This window comes from Condylura cristata, unplaced genomic scaffold, assembly GCF_000260355.1.
Source record: "Condylura cristata isolate star-nosed mole 26May11 unplaced genomic scaffold, ConCri1.0 scaffold00012, whole genome shotgun sequence".
NCBI lineage: Eukaryota > Metazoa > Chordata > Mammalia > Eulipotyphla > Talpidae > Condylura > Condylura cristata.
Window position 1 is genome coordinate 10,063,456 of NW_004567113.1, and position 12,814 is coordinate 10,076,269.

General features: G+C 36.0%; 1 protein-coding gene across 1 annotated transcript in view; it reads right to left on the reverse strand.

The window, feature by feature from the left end:
* Positions 1-12,814, reverse strand: part of PTPN13 (protein tyrosine phosphatase, non-receptor type 13 (APO-1/CD95 (Fas)-associated phosphatase)) — a 151,895-nt gene that overhangs the window by 27,065 nt on the left and 112,016 nt on the right. Inside the window, exons 30-35 of the mRNA XM_012724233.1 lie at positions 11,349-11,713; positions 10,278-10,461; positions 8,807-8,965; positions 7,758-7,929; positions 7,453-7,663; positions 1,839-1,909 (exon numbers count right to left, since the gene is read on the reverse strand). Coding sequence (XP_012579687.1) covers positions 1,839-1,909; positions 7,453-7,663; positions 7,758-7,929; positions 8,807-8,965; positions 10,278-10,461; positions 11,349-11,713 — 1,162 coding nt within the window. The remainder of the gene's footprint in view (positions 1-1,838; positions 1,910-7,452; positions 7,664-7,757; positions 7,930-8,806; positions 8,966-10,277; positions 10,462-11,348; positions 11,714-12,814) is intronic.

The following is a 12,814-nucleotide window of genomic DNA, read 5'->3' on the forward strand; positions in this document are numbered from 1 at the left end:
GTGTATTTCCTCTGGGGCAGGCGGGAATTGAACTCATGCGAAAGTGACTCAAGCTTCTCAATGCTGTGCTTTAACCCGCTGCGCCACCAGGGAGGGACCGCCCTTCTTATTGTTTTAAAAAGTTTTCTGTTTCCTCCAATGAGTAAACAAGAGAAAAAAAATTATATTGGAATAGTACATAAAAAACACAACACTTTATTTGGGTCTCTCTCCATTCCCTTAAGTGGCTCTTCCTTCTCTGTCTCCAGGTAACCGCTGATCTCTTTCTGTCACAACATTTTGTACAAACCTGCATAAATGGAGTAATTCAGCACCTACTCCCTTTTATCTGATTCTTTAGCTGGTTTACTTATTTTGATTTACTCATATTGTATGTATCGACAAGTTCATTTTTATTTTGTTTTTGGATGTAACTGTACAATTTTTGGTCATCTGAGTGGTTTGATTTTGGATATTACAAAGATATTTCCAAAACACTTTCCTATACAAGTTTTTGTGCAAGGATCTATGTGGAATGACTAGATTACAAGGTAGGTAGGCATATGTTGAACTGTTTTCCAAAATGATTTTACCATGTTACAGTTCTCTCACTGTTAACAGAATTCCTCTTACTGGTACTATATGGAAGACAGGCCCAAGCCCTTTCCTGTTTCATTAGTTCTATGGAAGTCACATCAGAGAGATCAATAAAGACAGATCATTAGACAGTTTCTTCAAAGGGGGCAGTGACTCTCTTCAGCTTTAAAAATTAAAATGGGAGTCTTCCAAAGATCACTAGAAAAATGCTCTTTAAATTTTTCTGTGAAACAGGCCATCCCAAACATAAACTGAATTATTAGAGCAGTAAGAAGAATGCCTAAGACAGTCACATCATAGTAACAAGAGAGGAGAGTCATAGGTATGTTTTAGCATTTAGGAGATAATTAAGCTACAAGTGCAATTTCTTGGTTACTCTCGTATTAAATAATACTGCCAGACAAAAGTTTAGTTATGTACGGAGTTCTATATCTAGATTTCAAATATACTGAGACATAAATTTCCTTGTATCTAAATTCTTGTAGTAATAAAAGCTACATTAACTGAGCTCAATTATGTAAATGAGAGCATAGAGCCAGACATTTTGGTTAAATTCTGGCTCTGCCTAACTCAGTGAGGTTGCACAAATTATATTTCTTGCTGCCTCAGCTTTCCTTTCCAGTGTCACATGGTTGTTGTGTGCTTAAAACACTCAGTATATTTATACTTGATCCTAGCTAAAAGGGTGAGAAGTGAAAAAACACTTCAAAAATTTGAATGCAAGATAGCATTAATTTTAATTACAGACACATCTACCAATACCTTAATTTCCATTCTTCTCTAGAAAGTCAGAAAGACACATTGTTTACTGAATGCTAATATTCACAAGGCCAGCACAGAGGAGAAATTCAATCTTTCTAAGTAAAATGTGATAGTCATTGTGATAAGAAAATCATTGATATGTATTACTTTATAATACATGTTATTACATTTATGATTCATTATGGACTATGAGGAAGATACTAATAGTCTTATTTACTAATAGGATATGGTGGTGTAGCTATTGATCAAGTAAATTGCTACAGTCACACAGGGCTGAAAAGCTCAGATCTACCAGACTCTAACCACCATAGTCCATGTTGTTCTATTTCCTATTACACTGAATTTTATTAACTATCTTATAAAGTAATAACAATGATCCTGCAAAACAACTGGAAGAATAATAAAGATGTTTTAGTGACATTATCCAAATGGGCATTTTTAAGAAGAGAAATAGTTGCTTTTCTATGACTATTTGTATCATAAAATGAACATGTCCTTACCATTGGATTTAGTTGACTTTATAGTTGAAACAGAAGAACTCTTGGAATTGGGGACCACTGGAAGACCATCTCTGTATTGTAAAAAGAAGAAGAAGAAAAGGCAATTGTAAATTATTTAAATGTTTAAGTATTTTTCAAACTATCTGCTAAGTATTAAGTTTCAGGAGTTTTGTATATGCTTCAGGAAATCTAGGCACCCATTGAAACTGTAGATAAAATTTCACTATTCTGGCCCTCCCTGGTGACGCAGCGGGTTAAAGCACAGCACTGAGAATCTAAGGCCGCTTCCGCATGAGTTCGATTCCCGCCTGCCCCGGAGGTGACCACATGGCGCGGCAGACCTCTCCTGACCCACCGGCTGCTCCCCTCAGCAGTGTACTTTGTCGATCTGCCTGTTCTGCTCCCCACTCTGTCTCTGGTGAATCCTCTCACCCTCTGCATCTCTGGCCTGTACCCCAGTTCTGATTGAATAAATAAATAAATCTTTAAAAAAAAAATTTCACTATTCTTCATTGTTGAAAGAATAGAAGCTACAAAGAAATGGGAAAATATTCCCTGTTTATTAACTGGAAGAATCAAGATGGTCAAAATGGCCATTAGTACACAGATTCTACACAGTCCCAATAGAAATGTCAGTGGCATGTTGTGAAGAACTGGAGCAAATATTAGTGAAATTCATATGGAATCACAAAAGGCCCTGACTGGCAAAAGCAATCTTAACAAAGAAAGAGAATGGAAGCATCACACTTCTAAGACCTGAAGTTATAGTATCAACATAAAGCCATAATAATTAAAATAGCTTGATACTGGAATAAAAACAGACACACAGACCAATGGAATAGAATTGAGAGCCCAGAAGTAAAGAAAACATTTGGACAGTTATTCTATAATAAAGGAGCCAAAACATATACTCTAGGCTCTCCCTGGTGGTGCAGCGGGTTAAAGCACTGCACCGAGAAGCTTAAGCTACTTCCTATGAGTTCGATCCCCGCCTGCCCCGAGGAGATCCACATGGCGTGGCAGACCTCTCCTGACCCGCCCACTGCTTCTCTCAGCAGTGTACTTTGTCGATCTGCCTGTTCTGCTCCCCACTCTGTCTCTGGTGAATCCTCTCACCCTTCACATCTCTGGCCTGTATCCCAGTTCTGTATAAATAAATAAATCTTAAAAAAAAACAAAAACAAAACACATACTCTAGAACAAAACTAGATCACGATCTCACACCATGCACCAAAATCAACTAAAATAGATTAAAAGCTTTGATGTAAAACCTGAAACCATAAAATACACAAAAGAAAACATAGGCAAAACATTTCATGACATAAGCTTTAGTGGTGCCTTGAGGGATTTGTTCCTGACAATTAGGTAAACAAGAACATAAACAGTGGGACTACATCAAACTTTAAAGCTCCTGTACAGTACAAGAAATCATAACTAGAATGAAAAGGCACCCTATTGAATGGGAGAAATACCTGCACACCATATGTGTGGCACAAAACTGATATTAAAGACATACAACAAACTCAAAAAGTACTGCAAATACAGAACAAATAACCCAATCAAGAAATGGGCGAAGGAACAACACAGACACTTTTCTAAAGACATTCAAATGGCTAGCAAGCACATGAGAATGTTCACAATCAATTAGAGAAATAAAAATCAAGACCACATGGCCCTTCCAGGTGGCGCAGCAGGTTAAAGCACAGCACAAAGAAGCTTAAACCACTTCCGCATGAGTTCGATCCCCGCCTGCCCCGGAGGTGACCACATGGAGAGGCAGACCTCTCCTGACCCGCCCGCTGCTCCCCTCAGCAGTGTACTTCGTCGATCTGCCTGTTCTGCTCCCCGCTCTGTCTCTGGTGAATCCTCTCACCCTCCGCATCTCTGGCCTGTACCCCAGTTCTGTATGAATAAAAAATTAATAATTTAAAAAAAAAAAAGACCAGAAATAAGAAGTAATGGTGAGGATGTGGAGAAAAGGGGAAAAGAGAGCTCTCCACACTGCTGGTGGGAATGCAAACTAGTACAGTCCTTACGGAAAGCAGTATGGAGGTATTTCACAGTAGAAAACACAGATCTGCTATTGGAAACAGTAATTCTATTCCTACGTATTTTTCCAAAAAATTCAAAATCACTAATTTGAAAGGAAGCCTGCACTCTCGTGTTTACTGTAGGACTATTAACTAGAGTTAAACTATGGAAAACAACCTAAGTGCCCCAGAAGAGATGAGTGGATTAAGAAGATGTGATATATACCACAATGGAATACTAGTGAGCAATCAAAAAAGATACACTCATGCCATTTGTGGCAACACGGATAGGGTATGCTAAGTGAGTGCTAAGTGAAATAAGTTAGAAGGAAAATAATGGATAGTGTCACTAATATGTAGAATATAAAATAACTAAATTAATACTCAGATAAAGACAAGGTGAAAAACAAGCCCTTGATAGCTAACTACAGAAATGAAGCACTGAGAGAAGTGGGGGCAGGGGAGGATAAGAGCAAAGAGGGAAGGAAGCACAATGGTCAATGGTGCTGGAATCTAGGTAAGGTGGTGGCGAGTGCATGACAGTGGTGATATCTGATGTGGGAACTCCAATAGTACCTTGGTTAAAAATAATTAAAAAAAAAAACTGACTTATAGTTAGCTTAAAATCCTTTACTAAAACCACTTTATTTTAAATATTTAATAAAAATTTTTATTGGTCTTCATGTATGCTTATTACTGGAGGGAGATATTCTTGCTCCAAAAAGATTAAGAATAACTTATTTATATAATTTTTCTTTGGGCTTCCCCTCTATTTAAAATATTCATACTATTTAAGATCTAATAACTCAGTTTATTGTCACTCAGGTGATAGTTCAAAGGTAACATAACTTAGAAGTCACTGATGACCATGTTTCATATACCTAAAGTCCTTGATGTATGTTTTTCTTTTAAATTGCTTAAAATTAAAATAGACAAGATATTTTTATTTAAAAGACTATAAGAATAGTACCACCCAATGTGAAAAAACAGGTAACAAAGAGCAACACAGAAAAGAGAGAGGGCTGATATGAAATCTTATTAGTGCCAATACTTGAGAGAAATGGGAGGTAAGTAATGTTGGAAGAAGAATCTACTGTGGGATCTATCAACCCTTTATGTTATTTGCTGGGTACTGCAAAAATGTAGGGTCCTCATGCTTTTTATCTGGGTTACCTTTTAAGGCTGTTTATGGTGAGCAAGACAGAGGAGTGAAGTAATCTATCTTTTGAAAACCAACAGCAGGATTTCATATAGGCTACCCTAAAGTGAAAGGCTTTTCCTACAATATTCCTATTCAGCCCACAGCATATACAGGAATCCATGAAAGCTTCTTGTGGAACTTAGATGTGTGGGACTGATACCAATACCAGGATGCTGCCTGCTGTGATGTAAATAATAAAAATTTTGTCTCTAATCTAGGGTGTTCATATTGTTTTTTACCAGCAGCCATGGAACAATACAGGTTAGTTTATTAGCTTACAAGTAGGGTAAAACATCTCAGACTTTTATAGTTCTTGGCAAAAAGATAATTACCATAAATACTGCTACCCCATGAATGGATGTGAAAGACTTTAGGTGTACACAAAAATGGAGAGAGAGGTGGAAAAAGAATGAAGTTTGGCAAGTAACTGTGACTACCAATGCTTTATCTTCAGGGACTCATAGAGAAGATAAAAATAGAAGATAACAAAAGCAGAAGATAAAAGTAGAAAGATGGAAATATTAATTTGTAGGCCTGCAGTAAAGGATATGCTACTGATTTTGAGGTTAAAAAGTTCAACTAGATATATTGTTAGCAGAGAGATTGTTACAAAAATATTTTCCAGGTTGCCTGAAGAATTTCCTCTCCCACTAATTGATATTGAGCTACACCTATGAAATAACTGTATGTCAACATGATTTTTAAAAATATATGTAGGAAAGAAATCAGGGAGTACATTCAAGGAAAAAAGTATACAAGGCACCTTAAAGGTGCAAAGAGAATGAATCAGTATATTATCAAATGATTAGTCATTCCATATTTTGAAAGACATGCTATGTAAAATTAATCATGGATCACAGACACAAATGTGAATTTTTTTTCTTTAAAAAAGTCTGTAACCTAGAATCCCTAGGTTTACATTACACTGTGACAGGCAGACTAAAAGGCTCCTTGAAGATGTCTACATTTTAATCCTGGACCCTGTGAATATGTTAGTTTATAGAACAAAAGGACTTCGGAAATGTAATAAAGTTAAGGATTTAGAGACAGGATTATCCTAGATTGTCTGGTTGGGCCCAAAGTAATTAAAAGGGAATTTTAAGGTGAAAAGAGGAAGTCAGGAATGTCAGAGTAACAGAAATAGATGTGATGATAGAAGTAGAATGGTGAAAATGAAAGGGAATCATAAATCAGGAATATTAGCAATCTCTAGAAGACAGAAAATGGAACAGCTTAATTTTAGTCCAATCTCTAGAACTGCTAAGAAAATAAGTGTGATTTTTTTTTTGGTCAAATTTGATAGCAATAGGAAATTAGTGGATTTTTTTCAATTTATTCTTTTATAAAGGCAAGACGAGTTGCTATTAGCATGTTGTTATAACATGAAATTATTATGAGATACAGCAAATGTGGTAGTTCCACACACACAAGTTACAGACAAGAGGTTCAGATAGAGCCATTTCATCCCATCTCTGGGTATGGGCAAGGGAAGTCCTGTGACTAATCAGTATATTCTTATCCTTTTGTCTCAATGTGGATGAGCCTTAATTTAAGTGCAAGCAATCAGCATAAAGTCCTGATTTTGCCACATTGATTGGTAAGACTTCTATTTGAAAACTATTCTGTTTGGTGTGGTATCAGGCAGGAAGCAGCAATATGTGGTTATTTGACTAACATGAACAAACCCATTCATTATTCAAAATAAATAGTAAAAACCAAAAAACAAAAAAACCCAAAACCAACAGTGAGCCAGAACCCTACCTGAATTTTTCTTTTTTAAAAATTATTTATTTAGTTATGCATACAGAACTGGGGCAGAGGGCAGAGGTGCAGGGGCAGTGAGAGGACTCACCAGAGACGAGTAGGGAACAGAACAGGTAGACTGATGAAGTACACTGATGAGGAAGCAGCAGGGAGACAAGGGAGAGAGGACTGCCGCACCATGTGGGTCACCTCCCTGGAAGGGATGTGCTGAAGTGTCTGGGCTAGCTTTCACAGTGCTGTGCTTCAACCTGTTGTGCCACCAGGGAGGGCTTCTACCTGAGTTTTTCTGATGAGCATCTTATCTTTGGACATTCTAAATCATAAAAGTCAATACATTTCTTGCCTTGTTTAAATCAGTTTGATTTGTATTTTGTTACTCATAACTGAAAACATGCTGAGAAAAGAGGTTAACTACTCTACCAATGGCTGCAAACATGTGCCCCAACATGAATCTTTTAGAATCGTCTATGAAAAAGTCTGTTCTAACTTTACTACTCCTGCCAGTGCAGTCTATAAATTATTAATTTAGGAAAATCTTTAAAGAAAACATGGGTATGATCAATAGCTTGAAATGCACATGAACACACACAAACAAAAACCACAAATAATTGGAGAGTACCTTGTTGCTTTTAGTACCACTGAAGGAAGTGACATATCTAAAGTTCTCTTAGCTTCTTCCAAGGTCATTCCTTGTGTGCTGACTCCGTTCACATAATGGATGATGTCTAAGAGCTGGAGATTACCCTCAATGGCTGCAAGTGACTTTGGATTGATATCACTGACATATACCACTTGATGGAGGCTGCCAAGCCCTCCAGATAAGGAAAAACCTTCAGGGAGAAGAAAATAATTGTTTCCTTAGTCTCTGAGCACATAAAATCTAGTCAAGAAAATCACACCACAAAATGCTTGCATTTGCATTACCCAATTCTTTGTTTTTGCACATTAATGTAATGTCAGGTAGCAAGTGAGGTAGCACTGGCATCCTGGGTAATTCTAGAATCCGTCCAAGAACTAATCTGACCGTTTTGGGTGCAGCTCGGAGGAGATTCACTGCATCTGTATGAGTCATATTTGTAACATCGGTATCATTAACCTATAAAAATGAGAAAGGGGCAAAGCAGGATTACAAGTTACAATAATGTCACTAACTGTTTATATAATATATATTAGGCAGTGTAAGATTCACAGTAAAGAGTGGCCTTGAGTTTTACCATAAAAGTCATAAATATAATAATCATGTAATTATATATGTAATTATAAGTAAAATAACAAAATATTTAACACACACATCTTTATTTAGCTAATATGATAAATTATTTTATATACAATTTATAAGTATATATTTATATTTGATATAATTATGTGTTAAATATAAATATATTTAATTTATTCTATAATTTATAAATAGAAATTATATATTACAAATAAATAATATATAAATAATTTAAGATATTTTCTGTCCTGAGACTCAAGATGGCTTGGAAAGCTATATCTAAGATTAAAGGAAGAGGGCCCTCCTTGGTGGCACAGCGGGTTAAAGCTCAGCACTAAGAAGCTAAAGCCACTTCAGCATGAGTTTGATCCTTGACCTGGAGGTGATCCACATGGCACCCCAGACCTCTCCCGAACCACCCACTGCTCCCCTCAGCACTATACTTCATCAGTTGGCCTGTTCTGCTCCCCCCTCTGTCTCTGGTGAATTTTCTCACTGCCCCTGCACCTCTGGTCTGTACCCCAGTTCTGTATGCATAAACAAATAAATCTTTAAAAAAAAATTAGAGGAACAGCTAAATTAAAAAAGAAAACTTGAAATATTTCCCAGTATGTTAACATATTTTGAAATGAAGGAAAACATAAATCAAACAGAGATACAGAGTGTTTATTAATTCAACTGTTCTTGTTCTGTCTTCTTCAACCCTATCTTGCCACTAGCCACATTTTTACAAATCCATTCCATTGAAACATCTCACCTTTATGAGCCGATCCCCAGGTTTTAGCCTTCCATCACTTTTGGCTGGATCCTGAATGACGTCATGAACATAACAACCAATGCTCTGACTGCCTTTCGTTACTGTAAAACCCAGGCTTCCTTTTTCCGATTTAATTAGGGTAATGAGGAGTTCTACTTCCTAAGGGAAGAAAACAGTGACTCATTTAGCTTGTCTATTTTACCCTATAGAAAAACAGAAGGAGGATCTCAATTACTGTTGATTAACAGAAAAAGGAAACCTTAATAGGGTTCTACACTTGCCTGAGTGAAGAAACTGGGTCTAATTTGAGTCACAATAAAACACCTCCCGCCCTGCCCCTGCCTACCGTGTAAGCCTTAGGTTTAAATACAACATATTGTGGTGTTTGTCTAGATAAAGCTGAGACAGGTTTACTTATGGTTCAATTTTTGTATTTTCAGAATAAACAAGGACATGTCAGTGGTTAGACTTCGATGATCAAAGAGTACTTATAGGGGAGCAGGTTTAGAAAAACTCTTCATTTATTTTTAACGAATGAAGCTAAAGATATAGATGCTACACAAACATACAACCCTCACACAATTTTCTTGGTTTTCTATTTTCCCCCAATGAATATTTATTACTTGGATAAGAAAAACACTATTGGACCTTCCTGGTGGTGCAAGGGATTAAAGCACAGCTCTATAAAGCTACCCACAGTCACTGCACTGACAGTTCTACCCCCAGCCAGGGAGCTGACCCACATGGCCGGCAGACCTCTCCTGACCCGCCTGCTGCTCTCTTTAGCAGTGTGTTTCTGTCTGTCCTCCTGTTCTGCTCCCCACTCTGTTTCTGGTGAGTCCCCTCACCCTTTTGCAACTCTGGTGTGTACTTCTGTTCTTGTGTGCATGAATAAGTTAAAAAAGAAAAAGAAAAACACTATTGAAAATGACTGACTTTCAATGTAACGGATATTATACATGGAAATTTGGCTTCACATCAGAATTTATACAGCTAACTTTAGTACAATGTATGGGTTCTATTTGGGTTCATATACATTAAGTGTGGAAGAGAAAATAACACATACAAATTGATAAAAAATTAAATAGGTAACTCAGAAATTGGGAAATGAAAATATTTACTGTCTGCTCTATAGCAGGTACTAAATTATGTGTTCTGATTGAATTATGTTACTTCATTCAATCCTCACAACTCTTAGAGATTTTTACCTCCATTTTATAGCTAAAGATGTTGACCAAAATTAATTTTAGTCCTATTTGCCAAATTGCAACAAGTGAATGGCAGATCAAGATTTGGTCTTTTCCCCCTTACTTGTAAGCAAATACTTATACCATCTATGTTATCCATTTACTGGAAAAAGAAATGAAACTACTCTAGAAGATGACCTTTTCCCTAAGTAAAAGAAAATTGTGTGTGTCTACATCATACTGCAGACAATACGGAGTTTTCTCTTTAGTGGGAAACAACTCACTAGCTCAAAATCTTCAAGGTGGTTTTCCAAATCATTTTTCAATGATGTCAAGCTTTCTTGTCTAGCTGGTTCGGAAGTATGGTGTAAATGATGTTTATCCATTGAATTCGAGGAAGCAGATTCTGACTGGGGTTGACAACTCTGCCCAGGAGTCACATCCAGTGATATAGGGCAGGGTGGGTTACTACAGAGACAAAAAAACAAGACTATTTTCAAATACATTTTGAAGTCAATGTAGAAAATCTGTTCCACAAACAGAAAACACTTAGCTAATTCATGCCGACTTTTGATTGAAATCCTAGTTATTTTTTGTCTCAACGTGAATTCACATCTATTATGCTGCTAATAACACTGTCACTTGTCCAGGTTCTATTTTCACACAGCTCTTTAAGTGGCATAAAACAGTTAATACAGGTTAAATAAACAGCTAAAAATCCATTGCTAGTTCTAATTCAAGATTGAAGTTAACGTTGTCTGCATAGTTCAACATAAGACAAAGAAGAAATAAGCATAAAGATCTTACTCCTATGGTTATTTTGCGTGATAAAAATAGGAAAAAACAAGCCAACAAATGTGGTTGAACTTGAATATATAAAAGTATATAACAGAACAGTAAAATGTAGGAATAACTACTAGAGGTATAGATGTAGTCTTTTTGAATGCATCTGTGCTTTCAATCATTTCTTCTTTTCCCAGGTTCTGCACTTTTACTGTTCTACCTTTGCAAATTCCCTGCCTTTTTCCTCATCACAACTTCCCTTTATATTTCTGATCCCTTTTCTCCCATCATAACACTATTTAAACAGGTCTGTTTCTGCTAAGTGGTATGGATAAATACAAGTAAGTTTCCCAATTCCTAATAAAGGGGGAATAAAAACTTAGGCTTAATTGACAGAGTTTACTAGTTTGGTAAACTAGTAAACTAGTTACAATAACTAGAGATCAAATAAAGCATTATTAAACTTAACTAATGTCGGGGTCACATACCCATTTCATTCTTAGAGAAATAGAGGTTACGGTTTCTGTAGTCAGAACAGTTACTTTGAGTAGTACACATAACTTTGACAGTACCTGTCTTCAAATTCTGGCTTATTGAGTGTTTTCTGTGTATAGTAAAATGTGGTACAAATATTATCTTCTTGATTCTTGGTTGCTCCATGTTGACTTTGTCCTTGTGATGCCATGTTGCTTAGAGTCTGGTGTAAAGTTGAATTCCAGCTCATATTTGGTTTCTTTGTTGCAGTTTTCATCATGTCTTCTTCTCCACTCCCACTGCTGTCACTAAAACTGTCTTTCCTGCTTGGGGACGTGCACTGTTTCATGTTTTTGTCAGACATTTCCTTTTCATCTGAGCTGATGCCTTGCTCCACTCCTGCTGGCTGAGAAGGGTCTTTATTGGTGTTTGGAAGTACCTGTGCTGGAGAGTGCAGTGGGGTCTGCAATGGAACATTTATACAGATCAGAGTGTGACGAGTCTCGTTTTCTAGATATAGCATTTTCATTAATATATTCATTTAATTTTCTGATAATAAAGGTAATTTAAGTTCATTAGAGAAAACACCATATATAAACACCAGATAAAAATAGATAAAAATAACTGTTAATACTGTATGACAATTTTGAATCAAAATTAGTGTTTTATGTATGTAGTATATATAGCATCATATATACACTATACAGTATACACACACACACACACACTATACAATATATAAAGTACTTTGTATCTTACTTTCAAATTTAGGCTTCTAAGATGAGCATTTTGTGAGGTTTAAAATATGCTTTCACACCAACTGTGTAGACTATAATTGTCATACAGATGGCTGTAAATTCAAGTTATTTCAGAATTCATCTTTGTTTGGAGACAGAGTTGTTTTTACCAATAAAAATCTAGAACTTCTTTGTAGATTTTCGTCTGAGTTTCTGATTATTTCCTTGTATATTTTTTTTAAACATGGTCAGCATATAGTATGTTTTTAAAGGCCTTGTTAAATATTACAGAAAAATGGTATTAATTCATCTACAAATCAAGAGCATTATACTTAGTTTGTGTTATTTGGTGCTAGAAAGAAGCTTATAGAAATTTTTACTTTTTAAATTTTACTTTTCTATTGAATGTCTCTGTAACACTGCCCACCTATCCCCTCCACATACGCGTGTGTTTCATTTCTGAAGTCAGGTTTACTGGTGAGGCACTATTGTAGGTAGGCAGGCTGAGGGTCTCTTTCTTCACTTATATTATTATTCATTTATATAAGTTTACAGGAATAATTTATATGAATCATATATGATTCTTAGTTACCAGTATGCAATTTGCAAATAAACATTAAAGAGATGTTAGGTCCTTCAGTTTTTCTTTGATATTAGGAAGGGAAATGTAAAATAAAATCCTTATTTTGTGATTTCTAAAGTTAAAATTACAGACAAGTCTTAAATACTTTTTATTTTATCTAAATGAGCTAAGATTGAGAATTATTTTTCCCATTTTGATTCAATAAAGAAATGGACAAAAGTTCTTGGTAACCATTTCATGTCTT